Source organism: Branchiostoma lanceolatum, chromosome 17 (assembly GCF_035083965.1).
Source record: "Branchiostoma lanceolatum isolate klBraLanc5 chromosome 17, klBraLanc5.hap2, whole genome shotgun sequence".
Classification (NCBI taxonomy): domain Eukaryota; kingdom Metazoa; phylum Chordata; class Leptocardii; order Amphioxiformes; family Branchiostomatidae; genus Branchiostoma; species Branchiostoma lanceolatum.
In genome coordinates this window covers 881,006-904,241 of record NC_089738.1, presented here as the reverse complement: position 1 = coordinate 904,241, position 23,236 = coordinate 881,006, and the positions used below count along the sequence as shown (strand labels likewise).

The window sequence follows — 23,236 nt, the reverse complement described above, 5'->3', positions numbered from 1 at the left end:
CAAACGGTGTATATTTGTGGCTCCTTTGCCCTAGTATTTCAACCGAACGATCTGGAATTTGGCACACTCATACATTGGGCACATAACCAAACGATCTATTAACACTTTTGGCATATACCACTTCATCAAGTTATTATGGCATTTTTGACCAAAATGTATATTTTGGCCTCTTCTACCCTTGTGTTAAAAGCACATCGCATGGAATTTGGTATGGAGGTGCTTAGGGCATATTCCCACAGGACAACCGTTTTGGGGAGTCAAATATAACAAGGTATAGTATTGGGAAAACACAAATAGACAGACCAAACACAATACCTCCCATTGCATTAGCCTGTCATTGCCACTTCCCTCACATACAGGCACACCTGCCATGACCACTTCCCTTTCTTCATATACGGACACACCTGTCATTAAAAATTCCCTCAGATAAAGACACATCTTCCATGAACTCTTCCCTGACATGTACAGACACACTTGTCATGACCACTTCCTCCACATGCAAACACACCTGTCATGAACATTTCCCTCACTTACAGGCAGAATTGCCATGTCCTTCTCTTCAACATGTACATACAGACACATCTTTAATAAGAGAGCGAAAGAGAGAGAGAAAGAGAGAGAGAAAGAGAGAGAGAGAGCGGCAGAAAGAGAGATGGAGATATGCATACACGTAGACAGTCACTTACATCACACAGACACACGGAGGCACAGGCGCACACTAATAGACATTCACAAATAGTCACAGACACATGTCAAAAAAAGTCACCACTGCGTCACTAGCAGTGCTCCACCGACGAATGCGAAGGATGTGTCTTTTATAAAAGAAATTCCATAATGTCCCCAGGGCTCGAAGGAATTTCAAACAGTTTGAGTGTAACCTCCTGCACTGGTCTTTGTCTCAAACCGTTGGAATGTAACCTCCTGCAGTGGTCTGTCTGGAATGTCACTACTTTTCTTAATAGTACAAACATATTCCTGTATTTAACCAATCATCCAAGGAAAATGATTAACATTCAAAGCATTCCTGTATGCTTCAAATTCCTGTGGACACATTACTGTACACTTCCTAAAATTCTTGCAAGCTTATTATTGTACATCTGTGACTGGCTCTCTTAGTTTTCTAGGACAAATGCCCCTAGGGACCTGGTTGACCAACTTTTTACCATTGCATTTTCTGAGGTCCTGCTGACTGAAATTCCAAGCATACCTGTGAACACATTCCTGTACAATTCCTATAAGTCTTACAAACTGCACACACTACTATATCATTAGGCTCGTCCTCATCACACACAAATGCACATGTGTTTACACATCCACCCATTCCCCGCTTCACTTTCACACGTCATACCCCTCTCACATACAAACACACCTGTCATGACCACTTCCCTCACATGCAGACACACCTGTCATGAACACTTCTCTGACATAGACACACCTGTACTTCAATCACGCAAAGACACACCTGTCATGAGTACTTCCCAAACATAGAGACACACCTGTCATGAACTGATCCCCCACATACAGACACACCTGCCATGGACACTTCCCTACAAACGTGTAGACACACCTGTCATAAACACTTCCCTCACATACAGACAAACCTGTCATGAAAGCTTTCCTCACATACAGACACACCTGTCATGAAAACTTTCCTCACATACAGACAAACCTGTCGTGAACACTTCCTTTACATACAGGCACAACTGCCATAAACACTTCCCTCACATACAGACTCACTTGTCATGAACATCTCCTTCACATACAGACAAACCTGTCATGAACACTTCCCCCACATACAGGCAAACCTGTCATGAACACTTCCCTCAAATACAGAAAATATGCGTGTTAGAAACAAGTTCGTGGTGCATGAACATTTGCCGCCCCCCCTACAGGCTGCACGGTCTAAACTGATACCAGATAGGAATGCGGAAGTGGACAAGGCCAGGCGCAGCAACATGAAAGTCAACGCTTCAATCAGGGTGCCTCCCAAAAGTACTTTTGCTGTGTTGTTAGTCAACGGGATGGAGAAAAAACGTGTGGATGCGCTAGATCTTATCCTGTCTTCGTAGAATGAACTTGAATGACTCAACATGATTGATTTAGCCCACCTGATGAACCATGCATGAGCAATGTCTTCTGGACGGCGGAGACGAATTTGCATTAAAATGTTGTTATCTCCACAAAGTGTGTCTGAAGAATTTTTGACAGGTGTAAAACAGTGTTTCTTGGCCATAGGGGCTGATTTGTTATTATTGTCCTTCGTTCTCATGTCACGCTGTGACTGATTTGTGTTAAGTTATATCTTTGATTTATTTCTGTTCTGATTCCGCTCTTGTCCAATGATTCTGACATTAACATACAGGATTAAATACTTATTCTGTTTAGTTTGCATGGGAATGGAAATGATATTGTTTTTGACCCGAATAGTTATTTTTGTTGTGCTTGTTATTGACATTTTGCTCCTCTGGACTTAAAACGATTAATTATAATGGAGCGAATGCCCAGATACCACCGGAAAAAGAAAATGATCTTGGATTCTCAGTTGTATACCATTATGTATATTCTTTTGTTATACAGGGTAGCTGATACCCTGTCTGTCTGTCTGTTTATTTTTTGGTGTTATTATGAAGACCTCCCTTTTGTAGTATTCATGGCCACCCTTAATAAGTTTTATGTTATGGTTATTTCTCTTTTGACTTATACTGATTTAATTCCTACTGATGTTCCAGCTATAATTAATTCAACTCAAGCCGATATGTATCATTTCTTACATGGCTTTTGTTTGATTCATATTGATTTTATATCATCTACTATAGCTACCAACTCTAAGCTAACACAAGTTATGTCTCATGATTTTGTTGTTACTTGCTTGATTATTACTGAATTGGTTCCTGTTATTTTGGCAACCACTGTTGAACTGAACACTAATTTATGTTGGCACTTTATTGTTTCTACTTAATCGATATTGATATTGAGTTCATTTTTGTTATCAAGCTAACTCGATTTCTGGTTCGTGACGTTACCCTTCATCTCGTTCACATTGAGTTCATAGCGGTTGCTATGGTAACCATGACTGAGCTAACACCAGTTATGATTTTTGTTCATATTGCCTCTTATTGCGCGATTTATGGTTACAAATTTATGATTTTGCAATTGAGTTCACTTGAATCATTGTATGAATTGTTCTGTTATTTTGTTACTATTATCTTTATTCTGATTCATTTTCATTGCTTTACATTTTTATGTTTATGTTTGATGGTTCCCCAAGTTTATTTTACTTATAGTTATGTACCAGCAGTATCACCTGAGAGAATCCTGTGCTCCGATGACCTGACCCAGCTTTCCTCTCCGAGAAGTTTTAACTCCCAGAGAATATCATCAACATGTCTAAGGTAGAGTGTCGGATTTCTAGTTACAATTGTAATGGGCTGGGGGATTTTCACAAGCGAATGGGACTTTTTACCTGGTTAAGTGACAAACCTTACCACTTATATTGTATACAAGAAACACATACAACTGTAAGTGATGAAAAAAGATGGCAGAACGAATGGGGTGGACAAATATATTTCTCCCATGGTACTTCAAATCAAAGAGGGGTTGCTATTTTGATAAAGAGTAGCGCCAGCGTTCAGGTTAATCAGGTTAAAACGGATGAAAGTGGACGGTGGATTGTGTTAGACATCGAGGTAGATAATTTACATTTCTGTCTTGTGAACTTATATGCTCCAAATGATGACTGTCCGTCCTTTTTTAAGGAATTAGAAGAAGCTATAGATACATTTGAGATTAGTAATGAACATTTAGTTGTGGTGGGAGATTTTAATACAGTGCAGAATTCAGCCATGGATAGATCAGGTGCTCGACTTCGAAATTATCACCCGAACGCACTAGAAGCTATTTCGGAGCTAAAAGGAAAATTCGACTTGCATGATGTGTGGCGTTTTAGAAACCCTAATGTTGTTCGGTATACATGGCGCCGGGGGCTCTACGCTAGTAGGCTAGATTATTTTCTGATATCCTTTTCATTATTAAACAGAGTTACTAAGTGTTCTATTGCAGACAAATTTAGATCTGATCACAATTTAATAACCTTGTCTTTTGTTACGGCGGATTTCCCACGAGGGCCTGGCTACTGGCAATTTAATCAATCCCTTCTTGATGACAAACTTTTTCTTGTACAGACCAAACAAATTATGTCAGAATTTTTTAAAAATAACGTCAACACCGCAAATCCTCAAATTGTCTGGGATACGGCAAAGTGCTTTTTTCGTGGTCACTGTATTAAATTTAGTAGCTGGAGGAAAAAACAATACCTGATGAAAGAAAAAGAACTGATTGACGAAATTAATATGTTGCAGAGTCAAATTGATAGTGTCGCCTCTCCCCCACCCGCCCAACTAGATGAATTAATTTATAAACAAAATTTATTAGAATCTTTATATAATGAACGTCTTAATGGTATCTTGTTAAGGTCAAAATCACGTTGGATGGAGCTGGGGGAAAAGTGCACTAAATATTTTATAAATCTAATCCACCGTAATTATACAAGAAAAAATATACAACGACTCAAAAGGCCCTCTGGGGAGGTAATTTCTAACCCTAAAGATATTCTTTCTGATCAGGTTAATTTTTATTCTGAACTGTACTCTTTTGAAGATATTCCAATGCCTCTTTCTGATGTAAATTGTGATGGTTTTTTCCCCGATGACTATGGTAAACGTTTATCAGATGAGCAACAGCAACTTTGTGAAGGTCTAATAACCGAAGAAGAATTGAAAAATGCAATACATTCATTTCAGGCTGGGAAATCACCAGGGATTGATGGAATACCTATAGAAGTCTATAAGATTTTTTTTGATGTCTTTAAAAAACCAATGTTAACATGTTTTAATTATTCATTTGGTAATGGATGTCTCTCAGAAACTCAAAGAAAAGGACTTATTTCATTGCTACTCAAAAAAGACAGTAAAGGTATAGACAAGGACCCAACTGCCATGGGGAATTGGCGCCCCCTTACCCTTTTAGGTTGTGACACAAGAATACTTTCCAAATGCATATCTTTGAGAATCAAACATGTAATTACGGACATAATTGAACAGGATCAGACAGGGTTTATTAAGGATAGGTATATAGGCGACAATATTAGAAGACTAATAGACACAATAGAACATTACGATCAAGAGAGTAAACCTGGGTTAATATTTGTAGCTGATTTTAAAAAAGCATTTGATACGTTAAGGTGGGATTTTATGTTTAAAGCTTTAGAATTTTTCAATTTTGGTCCACAGTTAATTACATGGGTAAAGGTCTTATATGAAAAAACAACGAGTTGCGTCATAAACAGCGGTTATATTTCAGACCCCTTCATTTTAAGTCGCGGAGTTCGCCAAGGATGTCCATTGTCCCCATATCTTTTTCTCATGGCGGTTGAGATTCTTGCTATTAAGATTAGATCTAATCCTTCTATTCGGGGCTTAAAGATATATGAAAAGATTACAAAGATATCGCAGTACGCCGACGATTCAAATTTTCCATTCGAACCAAAGCTAGAATCATTTTATGCCTTGTTGTCTGATTTAGAGCGTTTTTCCAATATCTCAGGTCTTTCTTTGAATGTAGATAAATGCAAAATATTACGATTAGGTCCCTTAAAATCCACGAATTTTCGTTTGCCCACTCATCTACCGATACAGTGGGTTGACGGGGATGTTGACCTACTGGGTATCAATATTCCCGTTGATTTAAATTTAATTACAAGTGTTAATTTCGAACCCCGATTGGAGAGATTAGATAGACTATTGCGACCTATGAAGAATAAATATCTGTCCCTGTATGGTAAAATTGTTATAATTAACACTTTGGTGGTTCCCCAATTTACAAATCTATTTCAAGTCTTACCATCCCCTAACGATTCCTTTTTCAAAGTATATGAAAAGAAGATATTTTCTTTTATTTGGGACAACGGTCCTGAACGAGTTGCACGGAGGGTTTTATACAATACATCGGAAAATGGAGGACTAAACTTAAAAAACTTACGCGCGTTCAACACTTCTATAAAAGCTTCATGGGTACCTAAACTTTATTCTCATCCCGAATGGTTTTCCTCCTGGGTAACAGTCTTCCATCCTCAACTTAATCATAGTTTATTTCCTTTTTACCAGCTGTCCTCGGTGATAAACCTTTGTTTAAAAGGATTTTTTTCTGAAGTTTTTATGTCCTGGTTTCAATTTCAGTACGTAGAGCCCACGACGCCGGCAAATATACGACAACAAGTAATTTGTTTAAACTCTAATATTATTATTGATGGTAAAACTGTTTGTTTGACAGCTTTTATGAATAGGAATATATATTTCATAAATGACTTGCTGTCCCCGGACGGCAATTTTATGTCTTATGATGAATTCAGTACAAATTTCCCAAATGCTTGTGACCAACATAGATATCTACAGCTTATTTCAGCTATTCCCGGTAAATGGAAAAAACTACTTAGTACTGAGAAGCGTAAAGACCTTGTGTGCCTGCCCTTTCAAAAAAATTATAAATGGTTACGAAATATAAAAATCAATAAAAGCATGTATATCTACTTTCTTACGTCCATGAACGAGGTCAGCCTTGCACACAATACTAGACTTTCTTGGTTCTATTATTTTGACAAACCTATACCATGGCGAGATGTATTTACAAACTTATATAGATGTACTATTGATCCAAGTACTAGATATTTTCAATACCGATTAATTAATAAATTTTTACCTTGTAACAAAATTCTATATATATGGAAATTAATAGACTCTAGCTCTTGTTCTTTCTGTCATGACGATGTAGAATCCTATATTCATATTTTCTGGGAGTGTCCGCATGTAGTATCATTTTGGAACGATGTAAAAAATTGGTTGAAAGTAGAAACTTCTATAGAGTGCTACCTAAATTCCTTTATTATCATATTTGGAGATACATGTAACGATGCGCCCCCCCTGAAAAATCTGATTATTTTGTTAGGTAAAGTTTTTATCTTCCGGTGTAGACGCTTAAAAATAATAAACTTCCAGGCCTTTAAAAGACTAATATCTACTTTTGAAAAAACTGAACGTCTCATTGCATCTCGGAGAGGGAAGCTGGAGAAGCATCGGGGTAAGTGGGGAACTTTGTGTTTAATTTGATTTTGAAATGTAGAAATAATCATGAAAGAATATAGAAATGACATGATAATGATATTTGATTACAATACTGAAATGATTATGCGAGTAATGATACAATGCTTATATGAAAAGATGATATGTAATGTGATAAAATGATATGTAATGACTTGATAACCAATATGAATAACGTTAGTAATGACATAATAATAATCATATTATATGAGCTGTTAAGTTTACAATGTGGCTGTTAGACTTGGATAGGTCAATATTTAAGGGAGGTTCTTCAATTTCTGTTGTGTGATTGTTATATTTATCAGTGAAAATATAATAAAGAACAATAAAGAAAAAAAAAAAAAAAATACAGAAAATCCAGTCGTGAACACTTCCTTTACATACAGATACACCTGTCATGAACACTTCCGTCACATACAGACACACCTGTTATAAACACTTCCTTCAGATACACACACACCTGTTATAAACACTTCCTTCAATTACAGACACACCTGTTATAAACACTTCCTTCACATACAAACACACTTGTCATAAACACTTCCTTCACATACAGACATACCTATCATGAACACCTCCCTCACGTTCGGACCCATCTTTCATGAACACTTCCCTCACATGCAGACTCATCTGTCATGAACACTTCCCTCACATACAAACCAGTCGTGAACACGTCCTTTACATACAGACACACCTGCCATAAACACATTTCCTCGCATTCGCGCACACATGTCATGAACACTTCCCTCACATACAAGCACACTTGTCATAAACACTTCCCTCACATAGAGACACACCTGTCATGAAAACTTCATTCACATACAGGCAAACCTGCCACAAACAATTTCTTAACATGCAGACAAACCTGTCGTGAACCCTTCCCACACACATAGACACACCTGTCATGAACTCTTCCCTCACATATAGACACACCTGTCATGAACACTTCCCTCACACAAAGACACGCCTGTCATGACCACTTCCCTCACGTACAGACACACCTGTCATGAACACTTCCCTTACGTACAGACACACCTGTCATGAGCACTTCCCTCACGCACAGACACACATGTCATGAACACTTCCCTCACGTACAGACACACATGTCATGAACACTTCCCTCACGTACAGACACACCTGTCATGAACACTTCCCTCACGTACAGACACACATGTCATGAACACTTCCCTCACGTACAGACACACCTGTCATGAACACTTCCCTCACGTACAGACACACCTGTCATGAACACTTCCCTCACGTACAGACACACATGTCATGAACACTTCCCTCACGTACAGACACACCTGTCATGAACACTTCCCTCACGTACAGACACACCTGTCATGAACACTTCCCTCACGTACAGACACACCTGTCATGAGCACTTCCCTCACGCACAGACACACATGTCATGAACACTTCCCTCACGTACAGACACACCTGTCATGAGCACTTCCCTCACGCACAGACACACATGTCATGAACACTTCCCTCACGTACAGACACACATGTCATGAACACTTCCCTCACGTACAGATACATGTGTCATGGCCTTCTCCCCAACATTTATAGACCAACATTTAATCAAACTTCCAGCCACACATAGATACATACCTGTTATGAACACTCCCCTACATATACTGATGTACCTGTCACTAGCACACACAAAATTATAAGCAACAAGCAAACGACGATGCGTTTTCTGGTTAAAAAATCATTTGTTGTGGCCATAGAGCCGATATTAATATTTGTCACTTTTTCGAATATTTGACATTGAACCAGTTATTCTATATTTACTTTAACTGAACTAACCAGTGTGGTGTTGGGCCTGCAGCAGGACACGTTCTCTGCTAGAAGGTTAGAAAATCGCCTCGGATCAGGTGACAGTGACCAAGAAGCTATGGCCGACCCGCCCTGCAGGATCGCCCTTCGGAATAGACCTGCAGCACAACAGATTAGGACACACGTGACCATCACATAGTCTGTGGACATGCAGGCTACTCCAGACTTATGTTTTCTGCCTTATAAAAGTAATATACATGAATTGTATCAATAGCTAGGTATGCAAAGAGAGAAGATACACAAGTTGCGTTTCCAAAAACGTGAGAATTAAGCCAAAGAAAGAAACATGTTCTTAAATGAGTCCTAAATTCCTGTTATTTTTTGAAAAATCATAATTTTAGGAAGTAAAAATGCGTACTATTTCACAATATACGATGCAGTACCAACTAATTCCGCGCGCACCAAAAAGCATCCAATATTCTACTAAACTCCTCATGTATTCTTTAATTAACAGACCTCAACCTATTTCTAAATACAATGCATGGCAAGGCTTAAAAAGTGGGTTACAAACTTTGATTTCGGGGGCGATGAGAAAAAAGCGTCTTGTTCTGTGTTTTTTGTTTCTAAAATATCGTATCAACAATTGGAATTCTTGATCTCACCGCATTCATATCGAAAATATTCACGCTAAAGAAAGTGTCTATACGTGAATGGATCACATGGGTAGCGTCCACACGGTGTTATCACGGTGAGGGGAGTATCATTTTGTTTTATAAAACACACGTCGCCCAATTTACCACAAACGGAATTCTGTTAAGAGTCGGCTGATTACGTATTGATTGATTGATACATACATGTTATCCCCTCCTGGAGTTTAGTACTTCTTTGAAATTAGTTAAAAGAAGCGAGACATCACTGTGGATGTTTGAACAAGAGTGGTGCTTACCAAAAGCGGCCAGGATGACACTGATAAATGACTAACTCACCTGCTGCTTCGGGCGCGAGGGTTAGAAGATTGATGTTTGCAGCTCCTGTCTCAGAGCCAAATAGTGTAACGCGTGTAGGGTCACCCTTGAAATTGGCTATGTTGTCATTTACCCACCGCAGCGCCGCAATTTGGTCCATTAGTGCGTAGTTTCCAACAGCACTGTTGTCCGTGGTACTCAGGTATCCTGTGGCGACAAAATTAGAACGTCTAAGATGACTCCGCTCCATAAATCTCACTTTATCTATACACCCCGATATCTCCGGATTCGGGCACATCCGGATATGTCCCTTTGCGTTCATACTGGGCTTCTAGTTTCCGGTCATATATCTGGATTCGGAGCAAATCCGGATATATCCCTTTGCGTTCATACCAGGCCGGGTTCGCGAACCCGGATATACCTCTAATCTAGATATGTAAAGCCTAGCTATAGTATGAACGCATCGGAAAAAATGTTATAGCTGTATCTCGACCCGGAATTACGGATTCTACAGAATGTGACATCGTTAAGTAAGAGATCATCATCATCAACATCAACATCATCATCATCATCATCATCATCGCCAGCAGTCTTTCTCCCCAAAGATCAAAGTTTAGCTAATACTCCGTGGATAATTTCCACACAGAGCAGCAGACAGTATGGGCGCCCTTGTCTAACAAGCTCATAACCATGTTGTTCCCGGTCTAATTTCCACGGAATTCATTTTTAGGACGACGGAAAGCTTTGTATGCAAGTTTTTGATGATACGGCATTCAGTAGCGCAGTGTTTGGAATGTGTATTTGAATCATGATATTGTTTACCTTAACCACGAGACCTAATGCTTTCCGCTCTTTCCCTCAACAGGACTGAAAGACTTGTCTCATATAGCTTTGGACAACATGGTTTTCGGATCAATCGATAAACAGGGCCTCTGTACGTTTAACCATACTTTATGGATCAGTCAAACATTGACAAATGTCAGTAAGACAAGAAAAAACGCCTTGATATGCAGGCAGGACTTGGTTTCGCGTCATCAAGACGGTAGCAGCGTATTTCACATTGCATGGGAACTCCGTCAGAGAAAAGAAAAACCATGCTTGCTTACCGTAGGACGCCCAGGAGCACGGGAACAATGGCTTGGGCATGTTGTGAGGATTATCTATCAATCAGAAACACGCCTGCCTCGTGTGGCGTTGAACCGGAACTAATATAAATGTCCTGACCTTTGTGCCCACATTCCCTTTATATCACCAATGACCAAAATGATGAGGACAATGAATGTGAGGTAATTAAACTATAAAAGAATTACCGAGGATGCCGATTCTGTAGTTGATGGTGACCACTACCACCGTGCCGTGACTGGCAAGGACGCTCCCGTCATACATGCTCCCCGCGCCGTGCACGAAGTCTCCGCCATGGATGAAAACCATCACAGCCAACGGGTATCTTTCTTTCTTGTCAATATTTTCTGGGTCTGTGAAAGCACAACAATGAATTAAGGCACATATAAGTAAATGATACTTCGCTTTTGAACTATAACTATGTTTTGATTTTTAGAATTTCATAATGATTTGATATATAAGTCATGGAGTGAGAGAGGTAAATACGATGTTGCAGAAAAAAAGCAACAACATCAATTGTTCCTTACACATACATGTATCTTGGCACATTTTTTTCGGGTCAAAATATTTTTTGGCTGTAAAAGATAAATCTATATGTAAGTAAATGAACTGATCAATCTGATTTGTTATTTGCATGCTTTACCTTAATTGAGAATGAGTGTTCACCTATGTTGACCGGATTATCTATTGCTCCTACACTTAATTTCTAGCAAGGGGTCACGATGTGCATACGTGTGTCAATCCATGGCTAGACTACGATATATATGCGATACTGATATATGCATTATGTCCACGTTTACCACCACATTTTCTAGTTAAAAGTTAAAGTGACCCGGGCGTCCTAAAAAGACGCATAGGGGTGGCGCCCATCTCCATTTCTATAGCCCTTGGGACACACACATCATTACAGCAGGGGGCTGATCCGCTGGTAGTGATGTGTGTGTTTAACTTCCATACTCTTTCCCAAATGCTGAGTGCTAAGCAGAGAAACAGTATGTACCATTTTTAAAGTGCTTGGTATGACCCGGCCGGGGTTCGAACTCACAACCTACCGTGTACAAGGCAAACACTCTACGAACTAGGCAATTACACCGGTAGAGGTGGTGCATTTTCTAGTGGTGGTAAACAAAATAAACAACTTTTTGAACAAGACTTTGAAGGCTTCATACCTCCGCAAAATATTTAGAGTTTGGAAACTTCTTGCTTTATCTTTTCTGATTAATTGAGAAAGCATGGTGGCACAGGCCATTTTTTACTCTAGTCTGAATCAGTTATTTCTATGTACATAATGTGTATTTCTTTGTATTTAATGACTCACAACTCTGACCCGCATTCCATGGGATAACTTTAATCAAACCGGTACCTACACGCGGCATGGGGCTGTTTCTTTTAACATATCTTAGTATGACCATGAAACTTTAAATGTCAAACAGATTGTAGCACGTTGATAATTAGGAAGAGATAGATAGTTAACACCTCCTACTGACAACTAAAGGATCTATTATGACCATACATATTCTCATTATAATCACAGTTCCCCGGTGCTTCGAATGATTTGTTCACGCTTTAGAAAACCAATACACACTCAAACAATGAAGGATAATGGTTCACGCGCAAGACAACATTCAACACAACATAACCGCGGCCCATTGCTCTATGATTTCAACGTTACGTTACGTTACATAACATAACATAACATAACATAACATAACATAACATAACATAACATAACATAACATAACACTAGAAAGGCAACATTTGCGGGAGCAAATGCAACATGTTTCGCCCAGTTCTCCCCCCACGCAAAAAGCGACTGTGGCTAACTTGGTATTTATCCTAGTTGGTTTCGTATTAAAAGAGTAAATTATGTTTACTTCCTGTAGGACCGATAATGCAATATGGCGCTGGCATGACACTGTTGATATATGCAAAAAGGCGACCAACAAAACTTCGCCATCAAGCCGTCTATCTGGTACCACAAACAAAACAAGTTGCAGACGATTGTGTGCGGAGAAATCTTCGGCTTTTTTAAACAAGTTCCAGTGGCTGCGATAGAAAATACTATCTTTTTTAGTACAACGCTACGCCACACATTTTGTTTAATGCGCTGTCGATCAGCGTCGATATTCAAGACTTCCTCGCGGCCCGATAGTGTAGACATGTAACAGGGGTTTACGCAAGGAGGTTGAAAATTCTTAAGTTTACGTCATTTTTAGCCAAAAACTTTAAGCAACTACTCAAAGCAAGGGCCTCCTTGCTCAAGGTAAATTTCACGCACTTCACAACTCTCTATTGTTATTGTTAATGTTATTGTCAACGTCCCAACACTTGATGTTTCCTAAGGTGGGAAACTTTGGACACTTTGTGTGCACTATTGTGCGCACTAGTGTCCAATCTTGGTGACAGAGGGGTAGAAAATTCGTGTACATAGCGAGGAAATGTCAGGTTTCACCATAGTGTCCAAGCTTGCAAACTTGTGGAAATATTTGTTTCCATGCAGTGTTAATTAGATAAGAAAAACACCGTGTGTGTCGAAAAATACCACCAGAAAAGTTTTGAACCTTCTCAATTGCCAATAGGACACAACAATAACAACACAAGGATGGAACCCAGGGAGTAGTGAAGTTGTGCCTGTCTGCACCTTTTAGAGTAGTGCCCCTAATTGAATTGACTATTTGAACCAATCAGGTTGAGCTTGATAAATCTGCGCTCTCTCATTGGCTGAACAAATTAGTCCACCCGGCCAGATGAATAAAGATGTGACCTATAGGTCAGTGACCCCATATGAGGAAAATAGCCGATCTTCTTCCCAAAAACACCCTCTAAAATCGTATTTCGAAGTGTTGTTTGCCGAAAGTGCGCATGGGATTCTTTGAATATTTGCTCAATGTACCACCATAGCAAATTTCAGGTCATTTGGATGTATTTCCAGAGCACAGGAGGCCAAAATGTACGTTTTTGGTCAGAAAAACCTCAATAAAATCACTTTCAAGGTCAATATCGAAAAAATTAAAAAAAAATTCCCAGGGTATTTACCCACTTTACCTGTATACCAAATTTCAGCTCAGTTGGTGCAGGGACGACCGAGCTTAGTCGATTACAAGATTTGACAGGAGAAAGAAACCATACGAACACAATATTTTGCGCCCAACAGTATGTTGGGCTCAACATAATAACATAACATAACACCCAGAATACACATTTTGGGTCTATGAAATCTCATCATCTTGGCGTGAGTGTTTCACGGATGGCCATAACCCTCTTCCTCCAATCCTCTCTGTCCTCCATTGCTCTTGGCAGATCTTCTGGTGTGCATTCTGCATCCTCACAGAGCTGCTGTATGTATGTAGTGTGAGGTCTGCCTACACTTGCATGCCCATGTTTTGGTGCCCACAGGAGGACGTCCCTGACAATCTCTCCCTTACTCCTCCAGGAGTGTCCAGCAAAGCGTAGCCTCCTCTCACGTATGACTTGAGATATAGGGGGTAAATCCCCATATAACAGGTCCTTTGTGGGATGTTCTTTCCAAGAGATGTTTAGGGCAGCACGTAACAGCTTAGTGTAGCTGCCATCCAGTTTTCTCTCAAGTCGTCTTGTTAGTGTCCATGTGTTGCTTCCTTTGACCAACACAGAAACTACTGTTGCTTGAACTGGTTTGGAAGTGGCGATTTCCAGATTACTGAGAGCTTGTCTATGGCAGCCCAGGCTTTTCCGATGCGCCCCTTTACATAATTTTCAGTTGATTATATATTACTGCCGAGGTAAGTAAAAGTTTTCACCTGTTTTAAGGGTTTTCCATCTAGAGTGGTGATATGACCATCTTGTTGGTTGAAGTACATGTACTCAGTTTTGTCACCATTGACATGGAAACAAATACTTCTGGCTGCTTTTTCCAGACAGTGGAGAAGAGCCTCGGCTTGTGCTATGACATCGCTGAAGAGAGCCAGATCATCGGCATAATCTGCATCGGTAATATATTTAGCAGGATATATTCGAGATTTTGCTTGTTCTAGGGTGAGACTATTTTCTTTCATTTGATCCACGGAAATTTGTAGTACATAATCTAGGCAAATGACAAACAGATACGGTGCAAGTGTATCCCCTTGCAGTACACCAGCTCTGATGTCAAAGGGTTCTGTGTTGCCATCCGGGGATCTAACAATTGCTTGTGTTTTCTGGTACAGCATCATGATGGCATCAACTGTTTCCGTTGGAATGCCATATGCAAGAAGTATCTGCATCATCTTTGTTCGATTTAGCGAATCAAACGCCTTAGAGAAATCCACAAACAGTAGAGTAGCCTTTAGATTTCTTGCTCTTACTCCCTCGATAATTCTGCGTACAGTGAGTATCTGAGAGATTGCAGACCGGTTTTTGCGGAAGCCATTTTGGTTCCTTCTGAGCACTTTTTCAATCTCGGGTCACAGACGATTCAAGAGCAAAGCATTGTACGCTTTTGCGGCAATGGAAGTCAATGTGATACCCTTGTAGTTTTTTGCCATACCCAAATCACCTTTCTTGGGGAAAGGGAGAATACATCCTTTGTTCCATTTTTCAATTGGGTTTTTGTTATAAACAGCATTGCACAGATTAAGAAGCATATCATCAGAGGCCCGAGTTTTCCACACTTCAGGTGGTATTTAATCGAGGCTGGCTGCCTTCTTGTTTTTAATTGACTTCAATACAGTGTCTAGTTCGTCATTGTTGAATTCTCCTAGTTTGATATCTAGTTTTTGGTGTATGATAGTTTGAATTGGTTCATAAGTAGTGACTGGAGGTTTTCCCAGAAGGTTCTGAAAGTGTTCCTTCCACAGATGTGACCTTTCTGTTTGACTTGGTGCTTTCAATTTAGACTTGGCTGTAGTTTTTCGTCCGCTTACGTCGTTTACAGTTTTCCATGCCTCAGCCGATCTCCTAATTTGCTGACAATTTTGGATGTAATTGATTTGCTTTAAATTTATACATAGTCTAGTTGCTGTAAATATATGCTGCCTAGCTCTATTTGTAGCTTATACCGGGATCTACAAGCGATAACCAGTCATAGCTAGGGCATTTGGTTGCTTGCTTCTTGTTCTGACGTAGGCTAAAGCATATTTTAGCTGACACTATTCTGTGGTCTGAATGCACATTACTGAATGTGTTGTAGGCTTCACAATTTGCTGCACTGTTTATCCACTTTCTGTTTACAAGGATGTAGTCTTACTGTGCTCTAGTACCATTTGGATACGTAAATGTCCACAGCTTTCCTTTACGTTTCTGGAAGCTTGTATTAAAACACACAAGTCTGTTTTCTGTAATAAAAGCCTTGAGATGCTCTCCGTTTCTGTTTGTAGTTTCATGAAAGCTGTATTTGCTGTTTTGGTCCTTGCCCATCTGTGCATTCATGTCACCACTTACTATGAGTACATTATGTCTTGGTACCTCACGAACGAGTGATGATAGATCGTCATAGAATGTGATGACGTCTGTCTCTTCGCTTACGTTGGTTGGGCTATAACACGAGATAACTGTGGTCTTAGGATTAACATTGAAGGAAGGAATTATCATTCTTTTCAATGCTGTTTAAGGCTTTCATCGCACGAGGGCTCAGCAACATTCCACCCCCCCCCCCCCCAATGGTGGCGTTAACGGAATTTTGCCACGCTGATGCTGATATAAACATCCATCCATTTCCTATCTCATGATACTTTAAATCAATCTCTGTAGGAAGAAAACGATGCTCTTGTACACACACTACGTCTATGTTGTACTGGTCAGCAGAGGCAACAAGTTCAGGTAGCTGCTGAATAGGTTTCAAGGTGCGAACATTGAAGGTTGAGATTGTGACATTTCTCTTGCATTTCAATAATCGCGGTGTCAATTGTGGCATTTCAAACTAAGTATCTGGAGTCACTTCCGTGAATTGTGGTCTTCATAGGCTAATTCTCAAAAGCAATGCGAATTGGTTGAGAACTCTTGGGTTCGGGTTAAGTTCATCTTTCTATAGCAAAGACACTCATCAATGGATGCCAAACCTATAGTTGAGATGCAGTAGTTAACTGTAGGAACTGGTTGATCCTGGCCGTTGACCTAGAGTGGTTCTTCCGCCCAGCATCCGATGATTTGCACCGTTGATTTACACTGTAAACATCCGCTGCAGTTCATCATCCACCACGCTGCAAACACATGGCTTCACCATAATCCTGGCAGAAGGTTGTAGGTCTTGAGGTCATCAATAACCAAGGAAATGTTGATAAAATAAAATAGAAAGAGAACCTGGTAGTAGAGTCACTGTCCTCACACTCAGTACTGAGGTGGGAGGGGGGCTTGTTCTCGCCACAATAGCTGATTGCAAATATAGTATCTAACTATCGATAATAAACACAAAAATGGAAAATAAAATGACTATAAACCCTGACTATTCAGGTGGTATAGGGTTTGGCCTTTGGGAGCCTCCCTATCTGAGGATGTTGATGGATTTTATTTCCCAAAATGGCCACCACCTTTCATGACCCCTGATCAGCCAAATCTAAACTAGTCATTTAAAAGTTAAACTGCCAGTTCACGACAGGAAGCTTCTTCCAATGTAAAGAGGAAGTGTGTAAGAGACTCAAAAACAAAATCAACTACCGCATAAAACAAAAGTTCGGAGACCGCATATCTCCATGAACTTTTCTGTTTATAAGTATATAAATGTATCAATATATATGCAAATGAATCCACATTTACATGATCTATGCTTGGTCATGAACACCTTCAACTAAACTTGCACATGTCTCAATATAAACAGTTCTATCATTCACCACTTAGCTGAATTATGGCGCTTTTGCATTAATTATGTAAACTAGAAATGTATTGGCATAATTGTTTAACTTGTTTAACTTGTTGTAAACTACATATGTTGTCATCCACTATCATAATACCGCCACGTTTACTGCAATTTCTGAAGTGATGCTAATTGAGCAAAGGAGCAGCTCATCATTTTTTCCCGGTTACATGTCGATGTTATAGCTTACCTTTGCCACCATACTATGCATTTGTCTCTCTTAATCTGCTGAAAAATGAAATATAGCAATCGTAAGATACTGCGGAAATGCACCGAGAACGGGCGTGCGCTCGGGAGGGGGTTCCATAATACCGCCAGGAAGAAACGCGGCAATTATCTTGTCTTTATTCACCTTTATACATCAGCTGTTGTTCCTTTGTTCGGGATAGTTTGTGCCCGAAATATACAAAGATGTCTGAGGATACAAAAAATCACTGGAAAGCGCATGTTGACTAGTGAGAATTTTTATTTACTGTAGCCGTCAAAACTGTTATCACGTAAAACTTACGTCAGGCGTTCTACTATGGTTCAGTTCACATAATGGCGGCTTCATTTTTAGTGCAACGGTGATATCAATTGTTGGTCTTATCCAAAAATCAAGATCGTCAAGATCGCAACAAGTCCCGCGTGCCCATCACCTGTCATGATTAATATCTTGAGGGTCAAAGTTGACAGGGTAGGTCTACTATACGCCGGGCATGAATCAGGAACAGCTCTCTCGTGAGGACCGCCGGCGGCAATGTTCGAACAGTTTTGGAAGAATCTCTAGTGTGCCATGCAAATAAAGACATTTTCTTTGACTGTTTATCACAGACGATTTAAATTGAGGGATTGATGTGAAGAGGGGAAACATGTAAATTATAACAATTTCCAGACGATACCAATTTTTCACTCAAACCCTCCCGCAGAACATTGGAAGGACTGTGTTTAGATTATAAAAGAAACTTTTTTACAATTTCTGGTTTGGCTCTAAATTTCGACAAGTGTATAATTGTTAGATTGGGACCACTAAAATAGTCAAACTTTCAACTACCATGTACTTTCCTGTTAAATGGTCAGATGGGTAAGTTGACCTTTTGGGAATTTATATTCCTTAACAGATTAGAACTCTAATCTCTGCTATTCCAGCATAAATTGCTCTGCGGATGATACTTCATTGTATAACTTCGGATGCACTGCCGTCGAAGTTGCCAACACAACCAACGCTGACTTGTGTTAAGTCTCAAACTGGTTCCACGACTGAGGGTTGCCGTTGAACCCCGATAAATGCAAGGTCAGGTGTATGAAAGCATTCCAGAGCAAAGTCAATTTACAAATTTACATAGCAGGTCAGCTTGTCGAAGAGGTGACCTGCTTTACACATCTAGGAGTGTACACTACACACTGCGTTGGAAGGAACACGCAGAAGCGGTCTCCAGCAAGTCAAAGAAAGTACTAGGGCTGCTAAGCAGACTCCAGCGCAAGCTACCTCGTGAAGTCATGGAGATTGCCTACATCACTCTTGTGCGCACGAAGTTAGAATACGCTGAATTCCATGCTTTTTTAAAAGCATGGAATTCAGCGTATTCTAACTTCGTATTCTACCTAAAAAGTAACATAAGTACCACTGCCAGCAAGTCCTTTGAGCTGCAGTACAGTACCACGCGGGGCGCCTAGACCTTGTCTCAGGTGCGATGGCACGCACGCCACAAGGCAAACTCTTAAAAGATCTAGAGTGGGATAGTCTCGCAGTCAGAAGAGACTACAACAGATTACTGAACATGTATAAACTAGTATCAGGCTCTATGCCATACGATCTTCAGCTGTTGATTCCCACCACTAGGGCACTAGAGACAGCCATAAACAACTAAATCTCCTACCACGGAACGACGCACACCTGCATGTTCCTCACTCCAGAACAAATACGTATAAAAAACAGCTTCGTTCCATATACTCTAAAATAGCCTCCCGAAGGAAGTGAAGGAAGCCGCATCCTTCAACCATTTCAAACAGAAGTGTAGAAACCACATGTTCACAGCTTGACATCATCGGAACTACCGCAGGATTGGTGCTCGCCGCAGCAACATTCTTGCTACCAGACTTCGCCTTGGCTGGTGTCAGCTCAACTCCACACTGGCTTCAACCTTACCACCCGGAGATGTACCTGTGGTGCCACATCAGAGACAGTCGCACACTTCCTCCTTTACTGCCCCCCACACGTGCACGCAGTGGCACGACAGTCACTTGCCACAGCTGTGTATCGCCTGGTGGGACGACCCCTCTCCACCCACGTCCTCCTCAACGGGTCTCTAGGCCATGACATCACTTTAAACAAAAGTCTTTTGGACGCCTTTCACACTTACACTCTATCAACGAATCGACTCTAGGCACTTCCAGCTGTTCCTCCTAGCCTTTTTCTATATAAATACATTTTATGAGTTAGTTGTGGACTCTGCAAACATTTCATGGTCATTACAGTTCACCATTTTCTTTATGACCTCTGACCTCCGAACGCCCTTGCCTATTTTATCTTGTGTACATAATAATGACTCAACGATGTTAAATTGGATTGCAAGAAAATCTTTTAATGATTGATAGTAACAGTGTATATAAGTAGTGATGTGTAGATTGCCATTGCCTATATGTTTGCCTGTCCCAAACTGTTGACTCTCAAACATCAGCTATGCTGCCTCGAGAGTCAGTGTAGTATACCGTGACATTTGCCAATAGATAAATAAAATTCCTTACCACCATTGAACCTTTCAAAACTACCAGCATTTCCCCAAGCTAGGCATCCGCCGATGGTCCAGCCGTGGCAGCTGTCACGGTCAGAAACTGCTGGCAGAAAAAAACCCACTTAGGGTCCAGGCTCGGATGGAATCAGTGGCAAGAGTTTGCATACGAACCTAGTACACCTATAGCTGACATCCGACCTACAACTGACAGTATACAGTCTCCCACCTGGGTCTTCGTCGACGACCTAAACCTCATCGAATCAAGACTTCTCTCCCAAACATACCAGCTACAGAACGACCTCAACGAACCATCTTTGTGGTCAGACAACAATAGCATGAAACGGACAGCACGAGAAGATCGAGAGGACTCGACGATGGGCAGCGAGAATCATTCTGGGACACAACCTCTCGTACGACCAGGCCTGTAAAGCTTTGAAGTTGCACAGCGTCTATGATAAAAGAGAAAACCCGTGCGTAGAGTTTGGAAAAAAACGTCCAAGTCAAACCTCTACCATCACTGGCTTCCATCCCAAAGGGGCGAAGTGACGAAGAGGGTAACAAGACAAACTAGAGTTCCGAACACATTATCTTCGCCAAATAATCAAGGCTTATTATGAAGAGTGATTAATATTTACATGCTTATCATCCACTGCAAATTTGATCATGCACCATACCATTTGGAAGTCATGGTGGGGCGAATGAGTCTAGTCTGGATAGGGTTTAAGATCATTTGGTGGTCCAGGACTAGTATATGTGTAGAGTGTGCTGATATATGTTATAACTGGTCATGATAAAATATGAGTATGTTGATATCATATGGGCTACAAAGGTTCGATATTGCATTGTTGTAAGTTGAAAGTGATGATGAAATGCTACAGTCACAAACAGTGGTCTGAGCACGTTCTCAAGCCAACCACGCACCGCCCGTATCCTGACGCGTATCCCCGGGCCTGGAGTAATTGCAGACCAAACCGACCATCACACTGAACCCATGCAACGATGCCTTCCATCCTTTTTTCTCTGCAATGCTCGGTCATTGATCAATAAAATGGACGAATTCGAAACCATGGTTGCCACCAGTGGAGCCCAAGTAGCAGCCGTTACTGAAACATGGGTTTCCACCGACCACGCAGAAGAAAACGTACACATGGATGGCTTCACTGTGTTCATGAAGAGCCGATCAGACCGACGCGGTGGTGGCGTCGCCGTGTTCGTATCTGATGACATTCCTTCACGTGAACTTGCTGACCTACACTTACCTGGTGAACTAGAATGCGTTTGGGTCTGGATGCGTCCATACAAGCTCCCTCGCTCCGTGTCAGCACTAGCGGTCTGTTGCGTTTACATCCCACCCAATTCACCCCATCAAGAAACTCTTACTGAGCACTTAGTCCACAGCACCGACACTCTGCGTACAAAGTACCCGGATATTGGAATCGTTATACTCGGCGATCTGAACCGAACAGATACAACAGTTCTCCGCAGGGGTAACGTCCTAAAGCAGGTAGTTGAGGGACCAACGAGAGGCGACGCTACACTCGACGTTATTGTCACCAACATCCACTCCAAGTACAACACACCTGTTGTAGGTGCTCCAGTGGGACTTAGCGACCATTGCTCCGTCACCTGGTCACCGAAACTGATGAAAGCGGAGAATAAGACGCGCACTCGTGTTGTGAGGCCTCTCAAAGACTCTGACATCAGAGCATTTGGAGCATGGATATCCCAACACAACTGGCACGAAGTTTACAGCGCCACAAGTACAGAAGAAAAGACCAACGGCTTCTACAAGACCCTTACTAAACATGTTGACCAGTACTTCCCCACCAAAGTCGTTAAGATCCACCCGACAGACAAACCTTGGATAACAACAGAAATCAAGGGTTTGATAAGGAAACGACAGGAAGCCTTCTACCAACGTAAAGACGATGTGTGTAAGAGACTCAGAAATAATCATCTCCCGCATAAAACTTGCTAAGAAAACACACTACGCGAACAAGGTACAGCAGTTGAAAACAGAAGACCCGGCAAAATGGTACAAAGAGTTGAAGTCCGTGTGCAATGTCGTAAAACCTCCCTGTACCATCCATGTACCAGGTATTGCTCCTAACAACCACAAGGCTGTGGCAGATGCGATAAACAAGCACCTGTCATCGATCTCACAGCAGTCCCCACCTGTGTGCACTAGTGAACTACCAGCCTACCTCCCTGCACCCTCCCCACCGCCACAGATCCTACCTTGAGAGATGTACAGAGAACTGGCCAGTGTCAGAGTCCGTAAAGCGGGAGGCCCAGACGGAATTGCTCACAGACTGGTCAGAATGTTCGCATGCGAACTCGCAGAACCGCTCACGGACATCTTCAACACTTCATTGAGAGAAGGAACTGTCCCGGTCCAGTGGAAGGAAGCGGTAGTCACGCCTATCCCCAAAGAAATGCCAGCTGTCATCAACAAGTTGCGACCGATATCTCTGACCGCAATCTTTGCGAAGATTTGCGAAGGCATCGTAGGAAAATGGGTGATGTCAGACATATGGAACAGCATTGACAAACGCCAGTTTGGGGGAATCAAGAGGAGCTCTACCAGTCACTACCTGGTTAGCCTTACTGACTTCCTGTACCAAGGAGCCGAAAGAAGCAAAAACGTGGGCACAATCATCCTAACCGACTTTACTAAGGCATTTGATGCTATTG

The 23,236-nt window shown here is 41.1% G+C and overlaps 1 protein-coding gene across 1 annotated transcript in view; it reads right to left on the bottom strand.

Moving 5' to 3' along the window:
* LOC136423266 (neuroligin-4, X-linked-like) overlaps positions 1-23,236 on the bottom strand; it is a 62,691-nt gene that overhangs the window by 5,190 nt on the left and 34,265 nt on the right. The window contains exons 2-4 of the mRNA XM_066411387.1: positions 11,212-11,376; positions 9,923-10,108; positions 8,967-9,094 (exon numbers count right to left, since the gene is read on the bottom strand). Coding sequence (XP_066267484.1) covers positions 8,967-9,094; positions 9,923-10,108; positions 11,212-11,376 — 479 coding nt within the window. The remainder of the gene's footprint in view (positions 1-8,966; positions 9,095-9,922; positions 10,109-11,211; positions 11,377-23,236) is intronic.